The following is a 25,739-nucleotide window of genomic DNA, read 5'->3' as shown; positions in this document are numbered from 1 at the left end:
AGTAGATCTAGAATCAGTAGGATGAAACTACCAAATGATAGATTTCAGTTCAGTGTAAGGAATGACCCTCTGAGAGTTAGGACTGACCAAAGATGAATGGTCTGATGGCTGGGAAGTCACTTGTCAGAAAAGCTATAAAGGGGGAACCGATTGTGTGTTGATCATCTTAAAGTTTGGGTTTTCCCCAGTCCTAAAGTTGTGTGATTCGATAGTAAAAATTTTGGTCTTGTTTTAGAATCAAATTGCTTTAGTAGAATAGGAGCCAGCCATGAGTCAGGATTGAGATCTTGAGTATTCTGTGGAGTGGTGCAGGCTGGAAGGCTTCTACCTCTTGTCTGCCCCCCTTGCTTCTGATTTAGAGTTGTTCAGTGAGTATTTGTTATTTGAATACATCATAGTAATTGGATCATCATATCCAACATGAAACCACACAGAAATGTGTCACATTGGAGTAGATGCTGACAAGTTTGTGTGGACTAACAGAATTTTAAGACCTGAAAAGTAATTGATGGAATCCCTCCCATGATTATGCTATGCTACTAGACAAAAGGGATTTTGCAGGTGTAATTAAAGTCCTTAAACAACTGAGTATGAATTGATCAAGGGAAATTTTCCTGGGTGGGCCTGACCTAATCAGGTAGCCCTTTAAAGAGAAGAGGAGCTCTTATCTGCAGTTATCTCTCCTGCTGGCTTAGAGGAAAATTAAGAGGAAGCTCTTATCTGGAGTTATCTCTACTGCTGGCTTGGAGGAAAATTATCTGCGAGAGGACAGGAAATGAGACTAGGACCTGAGGGTGCTCCCTAGGAGCTAAGAGTGACCCCTACCCAATAGCCAGCAAGAAAATGGGAACTTCAGTTCTCTAGCTGCAAGAAACTGATTTTTCCACATACTAAGCTTGGAAAAGGACTTTGAGCCCCAGCTGAGAACACGTGTCCTGCCACAACCTGGATCTAAGCCTTGTGAGATGGCCATGCCTACCCTTCTGATCAACAACAAAATGTGAGCCCATAAATGGGAGTTGTTTTATGCTGTTAACTTTGTGATAAATTTGTTATACAGCCAGAGAAAGCTGATACAAAGGGAAATTAAAACATCAAGTGTGAGATTGGGTTAAGGGACTACTTAGGACTGTTTAAACTTCAAAAAACTATCCTTTGTGTTAAGAACTTGTCATCTTGGCTGCCCTTCAAGTCAACACATGCCTTTCCTGAACTGCCCTGTGACCCTGTCCTGATTTTTCAAGTCATTATACACCTTCCTACTGAGGCCACCAAACCATGGTGGCCTTTTTGGCTAGTGCCCAGGCTCACACAATTATAAACCTTCAGAACTGACAAGTTTTATGTCTTCAAAAATTTAATGGAGAAAACTGGTTCATTCAGAGATCTTATGAATGACTGATAATATATTTTGTCTCTCTAGAACCATTTAACACAGTTACATTTTGAGGGCTGTGTTTTGGAAACAATGCCTTAACCCAGCATTTCCAAAAGGGTGTCTCGGAACATGTTCTATGGTCAAATACATTTGAGAAATGCTGCATATTATATCTTTTTGTAAAATCAAAGCACATGCTATCTTATTAAACAGATTCTACTTACTGGTTTTAGTTCTGTTCCCTGGAATACTAAAGAAAAATGCTCATCAAAACTCTTCCAGTATTTGAAGTTAGCATGGGGTAATAGAAAAAGCATGGTTTACAGAGTCAAAGTATGAGGTTATACTTCCAGCTCAGTGACCCTGGATGCTACGTGACCTCTGTCAGCCTCAATTTCCTAATAAATCTTTTGGGATTTTCATAGACTCCAGAGAGATTATGAAATTTGATAAAAGTCACCAATGCAGTTTGTGACACAGTTAAAGCTAGGATTCTGATATTCTGATACCTACACCAGGACTCATTTCCCTATACCATCCTGCTTCAAGACAGGTATCAAGAAACCCACAGTATAGGGTAGTTAAGAAAAATACTTTCTGAGTGATATTAACATTTTGCTTCAGGAATTAAGAGCAGGAAAGGCTTCAAGGAGGAGGCACTCGAGTTGGCCTTGAAGGATGGGTAGCTATTGATTGAATAAAAATTGAGTGGATAAGTGATTATTTTAGGCAGAATGAAGAATTCCTTTTTAATATATTGGATGGTTATAAAATAAACCAACTCAGGCTTTTTAGTGCATAAAATAGGTTACAAGATACATCACTTTTTTAAAATCATAGTTTATAAAATTTATTCTAGCCTTTAACAATGCAAATCAAGTACAAATAACTTTCTTAAATATTTCCTGAGTTAGGGCAGGACAACGTCCTTAGAAAAGATGATAGAAACTAGGGTTAGAGGAGGAAAAGGAATTTTTTGCAAGGAAACATGGCAGTTATTATAAAATGGCACCCAAGTGAGTTAACACGTGAAAAGGTGGCTTGCCAATGAAGCTGAAAACATTGAAACTGTCCATGCCAAAGGACTGCAGTAGGCAGAGAACTGGCTTCTGGAAGCCCTCGTGGCATCTAGGAATTGAGCAAATGCACCAAGCTCTATCTTCACTGTTGGTAGAAGAAAGACCACCTTGACACATAAAGTCTTCAGAAAACATGGAATGGAATGGTACAATCTGAAGGTGAGTAAAATATTATGAGACTAACTCTAAAAATAAGTATTTTTTCTATTTAATATACTTTAATAAGTGGGCCCCCCATTTGCCTTATAAAGTTTCCAAATTTAAATATTTTCCATGCATAAGGATGACACTTTATGCAACATTTATGGATGCATTCAAAAAGACATCTGGGCCAAGTAATAAGAATCCTGTAGATACATCACATTTTCTGATTGTTTAAATTAAATATTCAGAGGAATAGTAGATTTTCATGCTCTGCACATCTGAGATAAGCAGCTGCTACCTGGTTAGCTTGGGAGCTGTAAATCAATGAGAAATTCCAAGTATCCTGTCTTTCTTGTAACAGACAAATCATCCCCAACTTCCACCACTTTGGGAAGAAAGATAAGAGAAATTGCTTGAAGGGAAAATTGTAGCATGTAAGATTCCCATTTAAAGTTGCTTCTACCAAAAAACAGATTCTTCAATAATAATATGTTAATAAGGAATGATGAAATAAATTACTTGATGATTTTTCCCTTTTCTTCCATAATAGCAAATTTATTTTGCTTCCACCCACAATTCTTAGATGAGCGATACCACTGCTTTATAGAGTATCAGTTGGTGATGATCGTTAGCTAATTCTGTCGGGCTAAATTTAAGGAGAACCAACCTGTTTCTAAAGATTGACATGATAATGGCCACTCTAAAGAAGAGAAAATATGTATTATCTTGATTACTGGAATAATGTGAGAGGATAGAAAGGACTGCATTTATCTCATAGAGAACAGGCTGGGAGGAATACGGTGGGTGAGGCTGGACAGAAAGAACCAAATGCTTTCACTGAGAATAATCACTGCATTTAGACATTGGAAATCAATATTATTTTACACACATAATGATCATAATTGTAGGTATGTATCTCTTTTACCTCTCATGGTTCCATTGTTAAATTCATGAAATAGCAACACTAAGATGATCCATTAAAGTAAGGTAGGAATTGGGAGCCCTAAGCCTAAATGAGCTAGGACTTTGGAGGAGGGGAAATATTAAAAACTGTATTTCAAAGAAATCTTTTAAAATCTTCAAAAGTTTTAATTACTTCCTATTATTATAATTTTACTGTCATTCAACACCACCCTATTACTAACTTATTAAAACCTCCCAATGCAATCTCTTTCAGCCTAGTGGCCATGAAATATGATGCAATTTAATAACTGATCTGTTATTCCTGTTCACCGATTGATACAGAGCTGTGTCTGGAATGTATCCTGCTTCCTCCCCATGTAATACCAATTTTTCAGCAGTTTATGTATCTTCACTTTTTCTTGAACCATCTACCACAAAAACCAAGTCACTTTTGAGGAGAAGAGGATGGCTTTTATTCATTACATATATCACCAGATGTATGTTTTTCCAAGGAGTGATACAGTCCTAGGGCTGGAAGGACCCTGAGTGATCATTCAATCAAGACATCTCATGGCAGGAAGATCTATATGTAGGAAATCTGTTCTATTCTTTAAGATCTATAGAATGAACACTTATTCTAGCCCATCACACAAATAGTTACATCTCATCCTTCTACAGTCTTAAGGAAAGAACATCCCAATGTTCATATACTTTCATACTCGGAGACAAATTGCTGGTGCTGCGATGTTTGTCACTAGTGCCTAAGCCCCCAAAGAGAAGGCTTATATTGTGGACAAGGCACGCAGTTAGGACTGATAAATCAGACCTCCTTGACTGGGATCCTGAAGTAGCGTGGTATGGCAATCCAGTCTTTGGTCTTGAAGTCAGGCATCTCAGGAGGGAACTTTGACTACCCATCTCATTAGCTCTATGGCCTTGGACAAGATGTTTGACCTCCGAGACTGTTATAGCATGTAAAATTGTTATAGTATAATACTAATCCACAGAGTTGTGACAGTTGTATGTGAAAGCACATGAAATGGTGCTTGAAATACAGTGGCTTTCAAAAGAATTATTAATTTTCTTCTGATAGAGGAAAGTACAACAAACTGGATTTGCCTATGAATCACAGTTTATTCCAAAGAGATGGAGGTGTACTGAGCCAAATTCCAGCAGTAACACTTGAAGCAATTAATAAAACGATCCTTACAGGATCAAAAGGGTTCATAAACCTCCTAAAATGCGGTAGCTTACAAATTGGATGACTCTAGCCCAACATTAAATATCTAAATATTATTCTCTTACTTGTCTCTTTTATCAAGAGATACTGTGATATTACCTTCTTCAAGGCATTTCAAAGTGATTGTAAACTTCGTGAAGCATTAAAAAAGAGACTGGAGAGTAAAGGATAAGATTATGTTTATTAGCTCGTTTTTCTTTCATGCACTTCAAGAATTTATTTAAGCAAGGAGCAAAGGTACCAGGATTTATCAACTCATCACCTTCCTTTTACAGAAATATCCTGTAATAGCAGAAGTTGATCCTTGATATCTGAGCGCCTTGAAAAATAAAAATCTTTTAAACTTAGAATTCTTTGTTGACTTGTTAACAGACATTTAGGGCAATTTGCATCCGAGGCATCTTTATGTCCTGCTTTTTCCTTCATGCTTCTGAATACCAGAAGGAAAACCTTGGTTCTTCCTTTGGTTTTTATTTTAAAACTTTCCTACAATTTTTATTTTACTTTGAAATGCATTATGTGAAATATGCCATGACTGTTCAAGAAAGATACTCTAAAAATATCCTACCTAGGTTTCTGGATATAACTTCCCCATCAAAACTACTTTAGCACATAATGCTAATTGGCAATAATGAATGCAAATACTGTATAAACATGTCAGTTAAGACAGCTATCAATTTTGAGGCACAGTCCTTTGGAAAGCCACCCGCTCTTCAGAAAAACTATTTGGGGAATTAGCAACACTCATTATGCATGAATAATGAATTGAAATGAGAATGGAGCAAAGTGATAATGCTATAAGGCTACAAGTTTTCAAAGGAAAAAAATCCTCCGAAATTGAGTTGTATGTATACAAAATGTGTTAAACCTTCTGCCAAGTCAAAATGAATAAGTAAGTATATGTTAGTTATATATGTATATATAAGTGTGTATGTGTGTGTGTGTGTGTGTCTATACGCACACACATTCTGCAGATGAACAACAAAATGTATGATTTTCTAAACTGGCCAGGGATTACTTTAGAATTGCTAAACAGAAGCATCACATGCCTCCCCTAATTCTACCCCTCAGCTACTCTCTCCCTCCAACCTCAAATAGCCCTCAGGAGAGAACACCAAGCACAGTCACGGCAGACTTCAGGCAGCTTTCCCAAGGTACTTTCAGGCAAAAGTTCCCAAGTGACTTCTCCTTTGACCCTCATTCTAACTCTGCCCTGCCCTTCAGTCGTGATACAACATTGGACAAGGTCCCTTCCCTCTTTGCACTTCTATTTCTTTACTTTGTAGAAAGAGATTAGTATCTACTCTATCTTATATTATTGTATTGATGAGTCTAGGTTTAAGAGAAATGGAGATGTGCAGAACCTTGATTCTGGAAGGTCTGAGAGATTGTAAGACAATAAGAAACCAAGATCCTGAAGATGAAATAACACATATGGGGCAACTGACTTCTGGAAAACTAGTCAGAAGCAACAGAAAACTGCCCAATGGTAACTTTGTGCCTCCTGCTGGCATATGTGTCTCAAGTGCACAGTGAGCTAATAATGAGTTTCAGATGGTGTTCCAAGCCTTCCATGGACTGTTATTAGATTGCTTGCAGTTTTGTGTATAAAAAGCTCTGTACCTTCCCCAAAGGTCCCTTCACAGAGCCTAAGTTCTGATGGGTTGTTTCCCTGCCCAGTGGGAAGCTCAACTCAGTCTGAAGCCTGAGAAAAAGTTTATATTTCCCCTTATCAGTAATGAGGAGTAAAAGAGTTAGTGCATTTTGAAGCTCTCTTCTGCTATCTGTATAGCATGACTGTGACAGGTGTATTATTCTTATTGTCCTTTGGAAACGGGGTCAAGAGGCCCATAGACCAAGTACTCACCTCTAGGATTGATGTCTGCACTTGGAGGATCTGTTCATGGCCTTTGAGCTGCCGGATGCAGATTTTGCAGGACAGCTGGGTGGTGGTGGGCGTGTAGCGCTCCAGGGAGAAGGCACAGTGCAGGGGCTGCCGGTTGCTGCACCACACGCGGGAGAACGGGACTTCCTGCAGGGAGACGGGACAGAAGAGGCTGTGGTGTGCAGAGCCTGGCTCAGATGAGACTTAATAGCAATAATTATGGTGATGATGACAATGATTGCAGCAGAGATAATTGCCTAAGTGACTTTGGCAGAATTGTTGTAGAAATAATGTTCCAGCATATGCCAAGCAGCACAAAAGTAATTAATGTCAATTCCAATTGATAACATTTAAATTCCTGAACTGCACTGCAAGAGCTCAGATTTCACTTGGTGACACAATCAGAAAGAATGCATCAAACATGAATCATAATGCTTTTCCATTTAAAAAAAAATGATCTTAGGACAATCCTATGGTCCATTCTCCTACCCAAGCCTTTTCTCACTTTAATTAAAATTATGCTAAAGAACTGATTTACCAGAACTTGTTGCCATACCACAAACTCATGCTGAGTGGTATAAACAGAACACAACATTGCTAACATATCCAGGTTAAAAATTATACCTACTGCAGAATCACATGCATATACACACATCCCAGAGAGACACAAGCACACTAAGTGCCCCACAGCAGTCTAGTTTGCCAATTCCCCATTCAATTCATCCATTCCACAAGTCTGTGGATGGTGCCTGCTAATCACCAAGCACTTTACTAGATGAACCATAAGGAATTAGGTTCAGACCCCACTCTCAAGGGACTTATAGACAATTGAGTGGCAAAAACAATTTTTACTAAATGAGGAGGGAAATTATAAAATCTATGTAAAGCATCCTTAGCCCATTACCACTTAGTGCTTGCCACCGAATGGACTGTGCTCAGGCATGTGGCTCTATGATATGGTGAAGTAGAGGTCAGTCGATATTCTGAGGTCAGAATATTAGAAACTGATATACTTTCATCTACTAAAAACTCTCTCACGCCTGCTCAAATCAGGCTGGGTCCTTGGTGATGATCATGTATGTCCAGCCTCTAGTCATGTCCATCCTCACTTTTTTCTTCTCTGCTCTCATTAATTTGCACTTTTACCTGTTGCCATAAATGTAGTTTTCTATAATACTAACATTGAAAGGTGGGCTGGAAGTTAGATACTCTGAGGTGTGACTGGTAATGAAGCCAGCATGTGTTATAAGACCAAGGGCCGTGATTAAAATTTAGTCCACTCACTTGGAGGAATTATGTGTTACCTAGTTATTCCCTAGCTCTATCGCACACACTTGTCTGTTTCCTAATTTTCACTATAGCAGCCTCACAGATCCTGATTTTGGATACTTGCTGGGGGGACCAGCAAGAAGGGATGGACTTTAGATTGTTGCACACATGAAAACAGGAGAGTCACCTTTAGGGAGTATGAGAGAAAAACAAGCATTAACCCCACATCCCAAAGAAATAGAGGGCTTTGTGGTTTTGGTTTGTTTGCTCTTAATCTTGAATCAAGGGAAAGGCAGTGGACCTTTGTCTCAAGAAGTAGAAACAAGAACTCAGAGGAGGTCTATGTGTGACACTGTGTGGTATTTCATTGACTACAATCTTACGCAACACACCACTGCCTTTGCGATTCTCAGTTCTCTGCTACATGGCAGGGGCTGGAAGCCTGAGAACTACATTTCGCAGACTCCCCAGCCAGCAATGAGTGCCCATCTCCATTCTGCCAATGAGAGGCACCTGTGCTAGACTTGGACTCTCGAGGAGGATCTGAAGCCCTCACTGTCCCTCTAACATCAGCAAAGGCCCAAAGGCTTCAGCTGTCAGCACGTGATGTTAGCAGGGGCTTCTGGACATTCCCCTGAGAATCCTCTGCTTCAGTGCTATTTCCTGAAATACCTGAATTTGCTGGTTTCCTAATATCATTAGTGGCTTTCTCTGACCCTGGTTCTACCAGGGTTTCTAAAGGTTCTGTAAGCTCATGACCCCGTTGATTAAATTTCTCCTTGTTGGAAATAGCTGGAGTGGTTGCTGTTTTCTTGACCAAAATGATTCTCTAAATAAACTCCAATGGATTTGAAGAAGTTCTCTTAGAAACTGATATAAGCTGGACAACATTGAAAGGTGCCACTAGTGGGTTCCACATGAAGACTCCTCTTCTAGGGGAAACGCTGGGGGAAGCACTAAGCTAATGGTCACTGAGGGAGCTCTTGGCTGGGCCACAGCTTGCTTATTCCATCAGCAGGCCAGCACATGTCCATTTAATGGTACCTCTTTCCCGCTTTCTTTCTATACAGAGGCTTTACTTATGATCTCACCTTGGTAGCCATAGCAGCAGAGGGCACTTCTGATTGGTGCACCTCCCAGCTACCTTTAGGGGAAGTAATTACCCCTAAAACAAAAACGACTTTGCATCTGCATAAAATCCTACCCCAGATAAAAATAATATGTTTGCAAGTCCTGCCATTTATTCTTCTTGTCGAATCCGACTCATTTTGTGCTTCTCTTCCTGAGCCTTCATCTGTTTCGTAAAGCACAGTAACACCTATTTCATATTTCAGTCGCCCACAACGCTTCCCTCTCTGCCTACTGAGCTCTTCAAGGTCCCAACTGCTCATATACGCCCAACTGCCATCCCTCTGATATTTATTTCATTATCATCCGTCTCTGGCATTATATGCCTAATCACTACAAATCATTTTATTTGACCTTTACTTTGTCTGACAACTGATGATGATCACCATCTCACCCTCACTGGCGTTCTTTTACAATTTTCTTATTTCAATTAATGACCCTCTTCTCTCACCTTATTGTAGCTAACTGTAGTAACCGGCCTTCCTGCCTTCAGTCCCCACCATACAGAGCTAATGAGGGGTTGGCACTTCACTGAAGAGGGCAAAAGAAAGCAGTTGAGTTGTATACCTCAGAAATAGCACTGTGGTCTCTCTTCTTCCTCTAATCATGAGTGGGGGGCACTGATGTGACCAGACCTCCTCTCATTACAAGATTTCTTTGCTGGCAGTGGGGGAACCAGAATTGCCCCTCATTGTCTGCCATGCTAAACATAGTCCCCTACCTGGCCCTCAAGGGCTTCCCTCATCTATTGCCCTATTCTTAATAACTCTCAAATGAGCACTCTTCTTCAAACCAGTAAATGTTTATAGAGTTACTCAACACCATCCCCTTCAATGAAAGAAACTATAACATAGGGCCCTGTGATTAATAGGTAGCTTTGTTTAACTAAAGTGGTTTTGCTTAACTAAACTAAGGAAGTTTTTGCTTTCTAAAACTGAAATTTAAACCATTACAGTGTAATAATATAAGCTTTTGGATTGCTGGGCCAGACAGAGCTGAATTCAAGGTCCAGCTCTTAAACAAACCTATTTTTTGTAGTGCACGTGAATCCTTGGCAAAGCAACCTAACCCACCCTCTCACCCCTCCAAAATGACACCAACCATTTATTTAAGAATGTCTTCTCTGGTATCCCTGCCAAATTTCTTTCTCTCTCTCATGAAGATACTGGAAGAAAGGTAGAGTAATGCCCACTTCAGATATAATCTTTCCTTACAGAAAGACATGAGAATCGGCACCTACCCACAAATCCCTTTTTCCATTCCACTGTCCACAATCAAAGCATTCAAAAAATCTGATTTTAAGACAGTATCCAAAGAATATGTTTTGTTGACTTGAGCAGCAGCTGCTAATAGTGCTCAACAAAACATTTAAAAAGAAATAGAATTAGAAGCACTGTGATTAGTGTGTTTTTAGGGCAATCATCTTTGCTTTCTTTTATTCAAAAAACAAAACAACAAAAAAACACCAAGATGCTCACTGTTCTGAAAGGGATTATGGGGAAAGTAATATGGGAATAGCAAAGTTATGAGTGTTTAAAGAATTCCGGAAATGCTTTTATTTTGATTCCCATTATAACTAGGTTGCGAGCAGATGGAGAGAATGTAAATCATATCCTAGCAGGAGACAGACACTGGGCTCTCCAAGACATATAGCATGCTGAAAAGACAGCTGCTTTTATCCTGGGGAGGTGACAGCCTGACTTGGTGTTTTGTAGGATTTAAAAAATAAATTAATATTTTATTGTATACTGTTTATTGCAGCTTCTCCACTCCATAGTCAGTGAAGAACAGATGAAACTATGATTTTAAGTGGCACTTAGGTCCTGCTCACCTATTGAAAGCGGAGCTATTTGCCTCCTAGAGGAGGGTTTCTACATCTGTGGAGGGGACAAGAGCAGAAGCCTCATTGTGGTAGAGTCTTTAAAAAGGGGATGAAAAGAGGGAATAATTAATTGTTGATTTGGGCAGGACTAGCATTATGGGCCTCATTTCTGCTTTGAATCAATGTGGATGGGTGCTATTGCAACCAGATCTGAGAACTCATAGAACCTTCCCTTTCCTGTCACACATCATACCTGGCTTCATAAGAAACAGGGCTTATGCATCCCACAAAGGGTAGCATAGCATCCCATAAAGGGTTACCCATGAGAACCTCAACCAACAGGATTTAAAATCTAGTTGGTCTTCCTTTACATAGTATCTTATCCCATAGCTCTGGACCCAACCTTGAACTTGGGACATTGGAAAAATATTTCTTGTGTGGTTGGTTGGTACCTGATAGAGCAAATATTCTATGCACTAGGTACCTCCCAGGCATGTACCTTCCTGAGACATTCCACCCTTCCCTGAAGAAAACAAGAATGTTCCTTATGCAAGTCGGCCTTGGGTGCCAACTAGAATATGTTGACTTCCAGGTTCCTGATTGGAAATTAGAGAAAGGGAGAGAAGGGTAAGAAGGTAAGGACATCAGAGGTCTTCCATGTACTAGCTAGAAGGATGACAATGACAGGGAGATTCACCAGCTGCAGGGGAGACCCATGAATGATGCTAGGAATAGTCGTCAGATTTTCTGTCCCATAACAGCTCTGTTAGTTCCTGCCCACTAAGTCCTAATGCAAAGCCATTCTCTATTCTCCATGCCTAGTAGGTCAGTGCACGTCATGTTCCACACGAGGTTCAAGCAGGCTGAACACAAACTCTCCCCAAAGAACTTCCGTTTGAGGCCCGGGAGCAAACACAGCAGGGCCATTAAGACAAGAACAGTATGTATTCACACAAGCTGGGGAATTTCAATGGTGACAGGGGCAAGAAAATTGGTGGTAGGGGTGGTGGAGACATAGGAGGAACGAAACAGAAAGCCATTTGTGGGTAAGAAAAATGAAGTGGAACTGGAAACTCAGTGGCAAGCCTCTTGGTGCAGAGAAAATTAAATTGTTTCTCAACCTTCCAAGACTCTTTAGAATTATGCTCAATTACAGAAGGCAAATATTTATACATGTTCACAACCTCCATGCAATTCAGCCCATTCCAGCAGCAAAGCTTGTTGGGTTTCCTGTAAGCCAAAACCCTTTGGCTTTGCCTGGCCCTGTTTCTTCCTCTGAGGTTGGCAGGCACTTAACCCCCCAAGCCTTTTCTGCCCAGGGTTCTCTTTGAAATCCCTAGCGTTGGAATTATTGTTTAAGTGCTGCTGAAAGGTTATGGTTCTTTTGCCTGACTTTTTATCTCCAAGCATTAAACTTAATAGTTACTTTGGACTGAGCCACTTGCATTAGATCCAGTGAAGTGACATCCTTAAAACTATAAAGATTAATACAGAGGAATTTACATGACTGTTAGTGCATTTTTAAATAATACCCTGACGTTCAATTTGGACTAGAAACTTTGAATACTGCTTTCTGGGAAACAGAAGCATATTTCTAGGGCATCCTAAACAATATATTCATTCATAGAAAACCTCTCTCCATAAGCAAATATGCTGAATGTGCCGAAATAAATTGTTCAGGGCTGTGAGAGATGTCATTGTTCCTTTGAATGCACTAAAACTGTATATAGAGGGGCAATTCCCAAGGTGATGAAGTCTGCAATGTAAACAAGAATGTATGGCCCTATCCAATTTGAAAATTCTGAATTTTAGTAGTTGAAAGGGTTGGCAGTTCAACTTTTTTTCTAACTGTTACGATACACTCAAGGTTTTTCTCTTTGTGATTTGGCTTGTTCCCATTCTGATAAGCTGGTCTACCTTGTGCAAGTTTTTTGTTTGTTTACTTTTTTAAATGCAGGCTGCAAGGGTGAAAGGTTAAAAAAAAAACGGGCTCTGCAGGTTATGTTGATGAGCAGAATGAAGAAGTTGGAAAGCTTCCTGTGATTCCAGGTCAATATGAGTCCATCAGAAGCTTTTGCAGAGTTAAGGAAATGTCCTGTCACTTGAAGCACAGGCGCCACTGGCTTAAGAAACTGTGGTAGCTGGCTGCTTATGATGACTAAACTTACTGGGAATTTCTGTAGAACTCAGTGGCACAGTCACAAGAGATCTTTTTATGCTAAGTGATTACTCCCCTTCCCTAAAAGTTATCCAAGGAGACTCTAAGCCATTTTGCAATTTTTAAAAAAATTCTCTGATACAGTTATGTGAACAATAATATATATACGTACCTGTATATATTTATGGAAGGATTATAAGAGGCAGTATCCTTTCTTTGCCTCTCAATTTATAATTTCTTCTTCACATCTTGCCCAATTCATTTGGCAGCAAGCAATTCATATACTCAGGACATAAACCTCCTGTTCCCACCTGGCCAAGCTATAGCTCTCTACAACGCAAAATCACACTTAAAAGGTTTCTCGCTGACACCCAGTTCTTTAATTGTTGAACATGATCAAAACAATATCTCATAATGAACTGATGTTAATAAAAATGAACCAATAAACAAACCTAGCTCTAAGTTGTTAAATTACCACTTTCCACCTATATCAAGCAACGATTTGAACAGGAGAGAGGAGAACTGTCACACTACCTGAGGTGTAAGCTCCTTTTTCCCCACCTGTTAGAAACCTGCGAATTTATGACAATATGTTTAATTCCCTGTGTGTAACCCAAACTGTTACATTTCTCTGACAGTTCTGAGATTAAATCCATACTTTTAAAGGGGGAGGAAAGTCAAGAGTACCCTCACCAGGGTTGTGACACGCTTGCTGGTTAAAGCCAAGCTATTTCTGGTAGAAAGCCATTTGGCCAGTACCTGGCATGCAGTGAATGGTTTAATTCTCCAGAGAAATGGGGGGATGTCGAGGACAGAGATCTGAAGACTAAAGGTATTCCCTTTGAAATGCAGCAACTTTGGTTCTTCCAGTAGCTGTCCACCTTGATGCCTTTCATCCGAAACCACTTCCTGCAGGACAGGGGAAGAGAAGAGGCACAGCAATGAAGCACCCAGTTCTCTCTGGGTGTTCTTTCCTTAGGTGTGTGCTTGCTACCAGGTATCTCCCAGAAACAGAAAACCCTCCACACCCTTGAGAGGGCAAGACTAAGGACTGAAAGCTGCTAAGTAATAGGATTTGGGCAGAAAGAAACAATTGTTCTTTATTATTATGTTCCTTAGGCTTTTAAACACACTATGCCTTTCGTTAAAACACCTGCATTGCACCAACCGAATTTTAATACTGTTGAATTTCCACAATGTTATGAATTTCATTTTGATATGACCATAATTGGGAAGTTTTTGTACCTAACCTCACACATCATCATAGTCTACATAAAGGTAGAAACAGCCCCCTCCTCTCAGGTTCACTCCTTCATCACTAACATAGGCATTATCCAAGGTTATTCTTTGGCTCAAAATAGATGTTAGGGAGTACATGTGTCATATTTATTTGTACTAATGTTCATAAAATTTATGCCAAAGGCCAAGAAAAAAAAAAAGTTATCAAGTCAGTGTTAGCTCAGAAAAAAAAAAATCAAATTCCTAAGATAAACACTCCTGCACCTTTCACCGAGAAACCATTATAAATAGATTTCATGCAAACACAATGCACATGCTTCCTATTGAGTATATCACTTAATAGGTTCCAAATCTGTGTTCAGAAACATTGGGGAGATGATAGGACAATAGATGTGTCTTCTGCAAAATCTTAAAGTACTGTGGGCTGAGTGTTATTAGAGATAAAAGACCTCCCTAAACCTATTTTTTAAAATCATCATTAATTTAGTTATAATTTTCTTGCAGAACAAGATAAATAAGAAAGCTGAAATCCTTTAATTATGTCCTATAATCTTCCCAGATTCTAAAAATGATTGTAAGAAGTCAGACAAATAGGTTTATAAATACAGTATAAATAAAATTTAATTATAAATATAAATTTCAATTAGCAGTGAGTAAAAGCAGCTTCAAAGGTTATCTTAATCTATCTCTTATTCACGTATAAAATAACATTAATGAAAGCATTTCTCACTAAGCAGCAGCTGCCCAGCTTTAATCCTTCACGTACATACAAATAGCTTGCTAAGTATCTTTTGTTAGGACTATATGTTTCAATGCCAATGTCATTTTCTCCGGCTCTTAGGTCTTGCTAACGGATGTTTCTGGGGGTCCTTAGGTGAGTGTTAAACTCTGTGATGATGGAAATTTCTCTATCTGAATGGTCTCATGTGGTCTTCACTAGCCACAGTGGCATTAAGCACTTGAAAAGTGGCCAGAATGAATGAGGAAATGAATTTTTCATTTTAATTAATTTAAATTTAAATTCCCACGCATGGTTAGTAATTACTGTACCTAACAGTGCTGTGCTAAGTGATTCCTAATGTGGTGGGTCTAAGGACTGAATAGAATAACCATGGTAGCCAGCGTCTGGTGGGGGCCTGAAAAAGTGGAAAGTGTAGGATGGAGAGAAAAGGAAATTTATTCCCCATGCTGATTTAGGTCTTTCGTAGATGCTGCTCACTGGTTCCTTCTTTTGAGATTAATGAGTGTCCGCTGGAACCATGCTTGAGCTGGACTTCAGGTCTACAGAGACGAAACTCCCTCTGCCACCAAGGAGTTCCCGGTCTAGTGAGAGTCTCAGAGTGGCAAGTGTGTGGCTATCCCCACAGGACAAGAGGGGTGAGATCTATGTGTGCTGCCAGTTAAGGCAAGACTAAGGGTGCCTAACCCAGATGGGAGGAGAGGCCAGGAAGGGAGGCAGGAACTTAATAGATGGAGTAACATTTGAGCTGAATCTTAAAGGAACATCGGGCCCAGCCACAGGAAAAGGAGGGAGAGTGCCGTCCAGACACTGTGCAGGGCACTCGCAAGGGCATGGAGGCAGGCTGAGCTGGAATAGAAGGTTAGGGTGGAAAGTGTGGCTGGAGATGATGACAGCGGAGGGCAGGGACCAGATCATGAATTCTTGCTTGCATTTTAGCTTACAGTAACGTTGCTCAGGATTTAAGGTGTGTAAGAATCTTCTGGGGGGGCTACATATACTTCTCAAGAGTTCTGAGCCTGTAAGCCGAAATGGAAGCACAGGATTCTAATCCCAATTCTGCGTGGTTTTAGTCAAATTCCTTAGCTTCAGGTCCTTGCTTGAGTTGATTCATAGCCAAGCAAAATAATTAGCAGGATAATATACTAGCTTCTACTTGCAATTCTAGTGCAAGTTTAGAAATGAGTACAAATGAGAAATGTGCTTATTAAAACCATATTTAAGCCACAGAATTACAACGATGTTGACTCTGCAAAGTATATTTGACTAGGCTTTCTACAGTGTACCCCTTTTCTTTAAATTTAACTTGCTTGAATATACAGAGAAGTAAAAGAAGGTCAGGAGATAAAAGGTTTTTTTGAGGTCATGCATTACTTAGTGGAGAGCTAGGCTTCTTCAATATTTAGAAACTACGTAGAATCCTCACACCAGAAGGGGACTTCATCAAGTCTTCAGTCACTGAGTACCTTATTTACAGATGAAAACATGTAGCCCTCCACCCCTTAGAAAGTTATTTGCCTGAAGCCACATGGTTAGTGACCACACTAAGACTAGAATAGGGTAACTCATTCATTGTCTAGTATTTTTTTTACTAGATTTCCCTGCATTTCCCTAAGCTATACTTGACTCTTGATTTTTTTTAAAGAAAGAAATAATGTGATCAGACTACTATTAACTCTGTCCTCTATATAATTTTTCATTGGCACAAGATATATATAAAGATCTATGTAAACATGATATAAGTCAGTCTGTATTTTCCCTAGGTTATGTATACTAAGTAGTCCTTGAAATGCGAAGTGGAGAATATTAAGAATATTAAAAAATGGATATCTACTTATAATTATCACAAGGAAAATGGTACCTTTTAAAATGTTCTGCTGTAGGGCTCCAAATTTAAATACAACTATGATTTATTTTTGCTTTTTAAGCTTACCATGTATTGAACCAGCTGTATACAATTAACAGCGTCTCGTAACCTTGCACAAAATATTAAGCAATTACAGTTATTCTGTAACAAAACAATTTATTATTAAAATGAAGAAGCCCAATAATGAACTAACCTTTGTGTATATATATATATATATATATTCATAAAGGCACAATTGGTTTCAGAATTAAAGAAATAACCTCTCGAGTACGAGCTTTAAAACACTGTTCCAATAGAATAAATTGTATTTAACACAGAATTCCCAGTTATGCTTCTAACTTATTGTATTCTTCTCAGGGGCCAGGCCTGGACATCTGAATTGTTAAATGCTTCTCAGCTGTTTCTGAAGCCTGGCTGGGGTTGGGGAATCAGTGATACAAACATCTCTGCTGAGCTGGTTCTGAGTCACTCACAGGGACGTATCACAGGGGCCAGATACTCATGTGTTTTTTCTAAATGCTTCCTATATAGCAGAGGCCTTCTGTTAAATCTATTGTTAAATTGATATCTGTATTAATTAAACTAGAAAATAGGGTCTGGCAGGCTTCTTGTAGATAAAATGTCCCTAAAGGCGCTGGTGGGTGGTTTTTCTAGTCTCTCTACTTCATTTCACATTGGGGGTTGCTAGTCATCTGGTTCTAGGAGTTGTGGCCAAGAAACTTGTGTTCCCTGCCTCACTGAGCTCTTTATGTTGATTTAATGAGACAGGCAACAAAATTCAGGTGTGCTTCAGGGATAGGAAAACAGGCAGGCCGAATTTACATATTTATGAGACAAAACTGTTTGAACTTAAGCGCACACACACACACACAATGATGTTGCTGTGGTGTTTTCCTTTAAATGCTTTACATGAACAATATTTCCCAAGGTTGCATTATTGATAACTACGAGAACTACATCTGGAGGAAATCCTTTGAAATTAGATTCTAAATCCACATTAATGCCAGGTAAGTAATGAGTACCAAGAGGTACTGAATGGGAGTGCTGGGAAGAGCAGAGAAAAAAATAGTGTTTTGTTGGTTTTTTTTCTTTCTAAGATAGGGGCAAGTGCTTAATTCCTTGCTTTCTCTACATCAAGGTTTTTTTGAGCTGTGTGTGTGTGTGTGAGAGAGACAGAGAGAAAACACAATAACAAAAACCTAGTTCTTAAAATGTTCCTGCTTTGAAAAACAGAGCACCATTCCTCAGCCTTTGCTTTGACTCCATCAAAGGAGGTGATGCCAAACGCAGAGACATAAAACGGCAGCCCTAATTTTCACAGAAACAGTAGCGGGAAGGACAGGAAGTTACCTGGTCCTTCTCACCCTTTTCTCACCTTCAGGCAGATGGCATTTTTATTTTTGAACATACCTGAGCTAATGTAATTTTCATAGAAATGTTTTTTGACTTATTTATCAGAACAGATCTTCAAAAAAAATAATCTGAAACTAATTTAATTACGTTTTGCCAAGGTGTTTGAAGTATTTGTTTTTGTCATGCAAAGAAAATACTATGATTCAGATAAAATATCCCCAGATCAAAGAAGAAGAAAGAATTATAGCCCTGCGGGCAGGAGGCATAGGGAAGGGGGGCCGGGTGTGGTTGAAAATGGAGCATGTTTCTGTTTGGTTACTAAAATCCTCTAAAGGAATATTTTTTGGGTGGGACCATTATATTGCCAGCCCCTCATCTAGTTCTAAGAGGGCTGGCAGGTTGGGTCTGGAAAGGGTTTTATGGGATATGATTTCCCAGTGAGATCTGAATGAAATGAAGGATGCAACCATGCCCGTTGACCAGGTTTCTTTCTTGGTTAAGAGCACAACTCTAGTTGGACACGTATTTTTAATCATTTCTTTGAGACATAAGAAAATGCACCACGATAAATACAGCAACTGTGCATTCACACTTGTATCTATTTCCAAATCACAACAATCATTTTTGTTATAGTGATAACTGAGGCAAATTCCTGGGTAGGCAATTTCTGTAGAAATGCTTCATAAGAAAACTACACATTAATTTTGGTGAAGAAGTCAGAGTCCTATCAGCCGCCACCTTATACAATATTTTCAGCTCACACCATCCAAGCTGGGGGAGCTCATATTACAAACATGTGAAGTCTTTCAGAGGTTCAAAAAGTGAACTGATGCTAAGGCTTTCTGAAAGGGGAACTGTTTTAATGGGTTAATAGCTATATAATACTCCCCTCTAATTAAATACCACATATGAAGTCATGAAAAATAAGACATAGGTGATTTGGGATATTAAGGTGGCTTAAATGAACCTCTGTAAAGGAACCTGAACACATTCACTCGGCAAGGTAAAAATCCAGAAAGCAAGATCCTTTTAGAGGCAAAACCATTTAGACTAAGACCAGGGAGTAAAACAGTTGTGATCAGAAGAGCTACAAGTTATGTTTTAATCTTTCTGAGAGTCAGCAAAGTTATTCAACCAAGGCCGATGCTCTCTCAGGACCCCAAGGGGGAGGCATGTCCTTTGCTGCTCATGACAGCTGTCACATACATCCTGTCAATTACACGTACAACCGAACCCAACTTTACCATCAGCTTTATTCGACATAACAGGAGAGGGAAAGAATAACTGAAGGTGAACAGATTATGAAAAATGGGGTCAAAGGTATTTCCACTGAAAAACATTTCTCTAAAGCAAAATGATAGAGTTTTAAGAAACATCTCCAAATGATGAAATCAAGGTATTGGGATTCAGTTTAGAGGGAGAATGCCATTTTCCTGAGCACTGACTAAGAAGGATATGTCACCCACAGGGGGGTTGGTGGTTGAAAAAGCTGTGTTCGGGGCCTCATCTACATTCATCTACGAACAGTTGAGCTGCTGGAGAATCTGGTAGCAATCAACAGGAATAAAAACAGATTATCTGGAAAGTCTACTAGAATAAACTCTTTAGGCAAATGTTTAACTCACTGGTATACACAACAGCAGTGAGACCATTATTCAAAGAAAATTCCAAACTGGTTACGAAGGCTGACATCCAAGGCGGCTGTGAGGAACAGACCCTCATAAGCACAGCAGGCGGCAGTGGGCTGCGCACAGGAGCCAGAAGACTGGAACAGCTCCATGGCCTCCACGCTCCACTTGAGTTTGCTCAGCCTTAGAATCTGGCTGGGTTACTACACAGCCAACTTGAATCACGGTGCATTTTATAATTGCTAAGTGATAGTAACGCTCTCAATACATTCTTCTTTCTTGATTACTGAATGTCTCATGTATTTTATCCTGGAGAAATCCTCTTAGTAGGGGTGGCTAAAGCAGATGAAGTGCATAGAATGCCAATCATCTGATGAGGTGTAATTATGATGAAGTTCTTTACATTACAAAACGGCACCCCTGTGAACAGCCCTTTTATGGGCAGCTAAATGCGAAGTGTGCCCTTCAAAATGACCTGTGCTACCTAAGAGGTAGTCAGGGAAGGTTTGGAAATGCAGGCTGGCTCTGTGTCATCTTTACTGGCTTATGTTCAGTATTCAGGTCTTTGTATCCCTTCTCCTGGTAAACATGAGTTCCCTAGCTCAGTGTGTTAAGAGCTAGTTTCTGAGGAAACGCTCTGTAATGGGCCTAATGACCCATGGCTGGGCTAGCAGGGATCTGGGATGAGGTGTGTCAGGAGATCTATGTTAGTTATATGTGGGCAAAGCTTACACGGGCACTTCTGCAGTATCCTTGCTGCTATTAATAAACTCACGCTCTTTGTGAGTAGCTGAAGTAATTCGTACATGATTAGAAGTACCAAAAATGGAAGGGAACCTTGAACCATCTCTGCCCTAGTAGCCCTAATAATTAATAAACCATGATAGGTATGGTTTATAATTGTTCTCTGACTCCAGCCTTCGGTCGAAGCCAGCAGTTTTCTCATTGCCCTCTGCACATCAAATAACTCCTGGGTCTGCAGCTCATTCCACTGTCCTTTCTGCACATGGCATCCTTTCTCTTTTGCTCCTAAATCTCACCCATCCATGAAGGTTCACAGAGTTTTCAAAAACTTCTCCAGTTGCTCCGTTGAATTGGGTCTCTGTTCTGCATTCCGACTACACGTCTAGTCTGGTCGGTTTTACAATTTAGCACACAATGCATTAAGTTAGCCCTTTCTTTTTGCGACTGCCAGGTACCTGAGCGCCTTATTGGATGTACAGTAAACACAGCTCATGCTTCATGATAGGTACTCCCATCAAGCCAGTGCTGGGGGGTAAATTTTCCAGACCTTCAGCAATAGACTTCTCTAGAGACACTGATCTTTAGGAAACCCCATGCTTTCATCACACCAAAAGAATTAGAGAGACGGGACTGACCTGAAATGCCCAAGGGGTATTGTCCACACAGTAGACTCTCAGGTTGTAATCCAGGGAGTTACAGGACATGCAGCCGAAAACTGCCACCTTGAGCTGCTTCACGGCACAGTCTGTGATTGGTTCTCCGGTGAGGGCATAGGTCCCAAAGCTGTCTAGGAGCACATGACATGCAAAGGGGTCCAAGAGGCAGTAACAGGATGTGGACTCATCCTCCACTGACATCACTTCCTATTGGGAAAAGGTACGTGAAGTTCTCTCAGTTCAGAAATAATGTGATTCGATTTAACAGTTTACTTCCCAAGGACGTAAGCAGGCAAACATTTTCATAATATTTTCATCGCCCTGATTTTCTTGATGTTAAATGTTCTTCTATCAAAATAACTGCTTCTATCAGAAACTTGAGAAATGGTTATGGTCAGTGTCAGAATTCTACTCAATAGGTTGTAACAAAAATCAGTTTCAAAGTTCTTCTATTTTTGGTTAATTTGTTCAACACTGAATTTAAAAAAATGTCTTACACATTAACATCAAGAAGCAAACATTTATGTTTTTAAGAAGGTCTGTTTCTGAAAATATATTTCAAAATCCTTGAAGTACCATATATTTTTTCATATATTTTATTCTCTCTCATTTCAACAAAAGCGTTCACAAGGAACCATTAAATAAATGGTCTGGATAAGATGTACTAAGAATATTTCACTCTCCCTGATAAGAACTTGGGCATGTGTGGCTGGTTTGGTAGAGCATAAACCTAACACCATCTGGATATAAACGATTGTGCGGGAGTGCTGAGAACAGAAACTAAAGAGGTGAAAATCCAGGCAAAGCAAAACATAATGCAAAAGAGACCAAAACCTGGCCCAGGCAGGACACCCATGGAACTTCATGCCGCAGGAAATTTGCCTGTGGTTTTTGAGGACTGAATAAATAGCAGAATACATTCTCAACAAAGAATATAGACTAGTTTGCAGGCATAGCTGGGCAGAGGGAACATAACCCACTGCAGCAGCTGGCATTTTCCTTCTCATAGGGAAACAAGATTTTCCTTTTGCTCAGTTTGCTGGAAGCACCTCCTGGGAGGTCCGACCCCAGGGCTAGCAGGAACAGGTCATTGTGTTGCAACAAGATAATTCATCTGCTTTCATGCAAACTGACTTCAGAGGGACATAAAAAGAATCCCTATCAGACAGATAAATCAGAGGTTTCACTTAAAACAGTAATTCACTGCAATTTTTCTTGGCTGTGACTGTCTCCCTTGCTGTTACCCTGCCTCATGTTTCCTCACTTTCTTTCCTTGTCTCTTTTGTTCTCTCTTTGTACTGTAAGTCTTTTATGTGTGTTCATAAACACAGGGAAACGGACACTCAGAATAATTTTTAATGCATTCATTAATTCACCAGAATATATTTAGCACCTTCTGCATTCCTGATCACTTAAACTTAGGTTTGTTATAATGCTTATGATGATAAAACAGATACAGTGATTTTATATAATCTCTACTTATATAATCCCATATAATCCTTATATTGACAAAAACAGATCTAGTGACAAAGTTTTACGTACCACAGAGGGGTACATAAGGATGTATGTCTGTGTGGGTAATTGAAACTGTATTCTAAAACCAAAGAAAAAAGCTGGGATCCTCTCATCTCTTTTTTCCATTACACTGGAAAACCACTAGCCAATACCTTCAGGGTGTTTGTTATAAAACACACATCACCAAGCCTCTGAAAAACAGGAAAATGCCCACAAATCTCACAGCTGACTCCTGGTGTTAAGAGAGCTCAAGGTGAAATCTATCCCGTAGGTGGAACCCAAATCCTGGTTTTCAAAAAAGGAAGAATCAGGTCTCACCTCCCACGTGCCCTGCTGGGTCCTCTTCTTTAAATGGATATTCCAGTGCTCAGAGCTGACGTCCGCACAGTGTGGTATGGTCAATGCAAAGGGAGTGGTGACGATCATGTCTGGGGGACCACAGGTGACTTCAGGACTCAGGAGCACCTCAGATCCATCGGACTGGAGGCTTTACAGTTGGGGAGGGATAAAGAGAGAAGCATGTGAAGGAGGGGGGCTCACTTGAGTGAGAATTTAGTTACAGACTGGGGTTCCCTTCAGGCAGAGCACAGCCCTTCCCCGCATTGCTCCTGGGCAGCACCACCCAGGCAGAGGCCCGGGCTGGACCACAGCCATTCATCCCGAGCTGCTGGAGCACGCAGACTGAGCTGCAGCCTAGATTTCCAACCTAGGTTCTGACAAACAAAATCACAAATGCTTCTTCAGAAGTAAAGGGCAGAACAGAAGAAAGCAAAGACGTGGCCGGTGTGTCGCACAGCAGCTACAGAATTCTTATTCTTGTTAACATTATCAATGACCCACGCCAAGAACATTATAGAAATGACTAATCTGGTAATCTTACCGTCAGATTCCTTTCTTCTAACACATTCTACTAATATTTTTAATGCTAGTAAGCGTTAAAACAAATTATTATGAAACAAAACAACACTTCAAACACACCCGAATTGAGCATGTCTCTACTGGTTTTGAAAACATTTATTTTCTGCCAATGCACACACACATACGTTATATAGCGACAGCACAGTGAACAGCTCATTATAAATGTGTATAATCAAATACACAAATATATATAATCGTTCATCTCTTTTCTATTTTAGATCTAAATTTAAAATCAGTCTACCCAAAGCTGGTGTTCAGATTTTTCTGTACTGTGAATTATTTACGATGGGAATGCAGAGTTGTGAAACAGATAAAAGAAAGAGAAGTTTAATTAAAGGGAGATACTACCACCTCAGTGAATGCCTCCCTTTTTCACTTTCTGTCCTTTGTTTTTAATCTCTGCCCCCAAATAGTGAGGTGTGAAACTTTATAGGACAGTAGTCAACGAGGAGACCCCAGAAGTCTTCTCATTTTTTCCCCCAACTGCTATGGGTTTTTGAACAACTATTTTATTTTTTTTGATAGACTGTCACTTGTAAGAGATATAGTGATACAGAAGGTAGCCAATAAAGTAATTTAGGACTCTAAGATGAACAAGCTACACGAGAGCTGGGATTGGTGATACCTAGGCTTTCTCTTACCTGACCTAGAAAGGACATTTAAATATGTCACCCCTGGTCAAAACGGCAACCTCTTGAGCAAGACAGAGAGGAAAGTTAGCACTAAAAGCTACCACCTTTTACGTGGTCTTGTATAAACAGTTTTTCTATGAGTGCATCTAGCATGTTATTAATTTCTGACTTGCTATGTTGCCATCGCTTGCTCTCGTTCCAGATAGTAATGGTCAGGCTCTAGTTCATTATCTCTAATTTGCTGCTGCAGTAAAAGCCAGGGCATATAACTGAGCAAAACATCTTTTATCTACTGTATCTAACAGACCTGAATGTATCCCACCGTCTCCCTCCCTCCCCAAGAAGCACTGGAGATGACAAAAAAATTCCGTCTTCCACATAGGCTACCGTTGTCAAAAGCTGACAATTCTTTCTATACAAGCAGTGTTTACAGGGTCACTGAAAACACGTCTGTGTTTCCCTTGAAGCAGGGCAGGCAGGCGATGGGGTGGGTATGGAAAGTGGTGTATTAGCAATAACAAATGCTCTGTGAACAGCCTAGAACAATATACTTGAGGTCTGAAAAAATATATAAAAGGCCGACGTGAGCTCTCCCCGGCACGGAGGGGCAGCCCGCGTGGGCGCCTGCCAGGCCACTGGGGAGGGTCAAGAGCCTTCCCCCTAATTGCAGCCCGCGTTCAGCACCGACGGGAGCAGCAGAGATGCTTCTGAGTGACCGATGACAAGCTCTCCTACGAGAACCATTTAATTGCTTTCAGAGAATCATCCCCCTTGTTGAACATATTGTTCAAACATATGGGAATTGGGGGAATTATTTAATGCCAAGTGAACTGAAAGCAGCTAATTAGATGAACCCTCACACTCGTGACTAGCCAGGCTCCTTTCGGTAATAACTTAAACCGCATTAGGGGTCGCAGGCGGTGCACATCCAGGCTCAGGCGCTGCGTGGAACCCGAGCTTTGCGTTCAGCAGGCAGCAGGCATTTCCATACGTGCGGGGGAAGTAAATCAAGATTTACAGCAAATCATCCCACTGTGAAACAGTGTCTGGGTGCAGGTTTCTCTCTGGTGAAGGAACAAAACTTAAATCTCTCCACTCCCCACCCCACGATTAATAAAAATCGGCCATTTTCTGCTACTTTTTATCTGTGGCAATCAAGGAGATTTACAAATATTAATTAAAGCTCCTCGCACACCTGGGGAGGCAGGTGTTAACAGCACAAGGTCACAGAGAAGTCAGTCAAAGTAATGGCAACAAAATTCCTACTCCCCGTTTCCTGCTCTCTGTGACCAGATGTACTTTCCTCTTCTGTTACCAGTAGGAGGTTTCTGGTCCAATTGCTGGCTCTTGTGACATCCAAGGAAAGATGGGGGAAAGCACAGTCTGAGTGTAGTCATGGATACAGACTGAGGGCCTTTGAGGACAGAGGGCTGGGAGAGATG

General features: G+C 40.2%; 1 protein-coding gene across 10 annotated transcripts in view; it reads right to left on the bottom strand.

Moving 5' to 3' along the window:
• Positions 1-25,739, bottom strand: part of UNC5D (unc-5 netrin receptor D) — a 680,073-nt gene that overhangs the window by 232,364 nt on the left and 421,970 nt on the right. For 9 of the 10 annotated variants that reach the window (XR_013998001.1, XM_081125678.1, XM_081125672.1 and 6 more), the window contains 4 exons: positions 23,066-23,234; positions 21,212-21,439; positions 13,766-13,915; positions 6,612-6,776 (listed from right to left, as the gene is read on the bottom strand). Coding sequence is in view for 9 of the 10 variants with exons in the window: in XM_081125678.1 (XP_080981804.1) it covers positions 6,612-6,776; positions 13,766-13,915; positions 21,212-21,439; positions 23,066-23,234 (712 nt within the window). In the remaining variant the exon portion in view is untranslated. The remainder of the gene's footprint in view (positions 1-6,611; positions 6,777-13,765; positions 13,916-21,211; positions 21,440-23,065; positions 23,235-25,739) is intronic. The other variant, XM_081125676.1, reaches the window with a different exon arrangement.

This window comes from Miniopterus schreibersii (assembly GCF_964146895.1).
Source record: "Miniopterus schreibersii genome assembly, chromosome: 2".
Taxonomy (NCBI): domain Eukaryota; kingdom Metazoa; phylum Chordata; class Mammalia; order Chiroptera; family Miniopteridae; genus Miniopterus; species Miniopterus schreibersii.
This window is presented reverse-complemented; position numbering and strand designations above follow the sequence as displayed.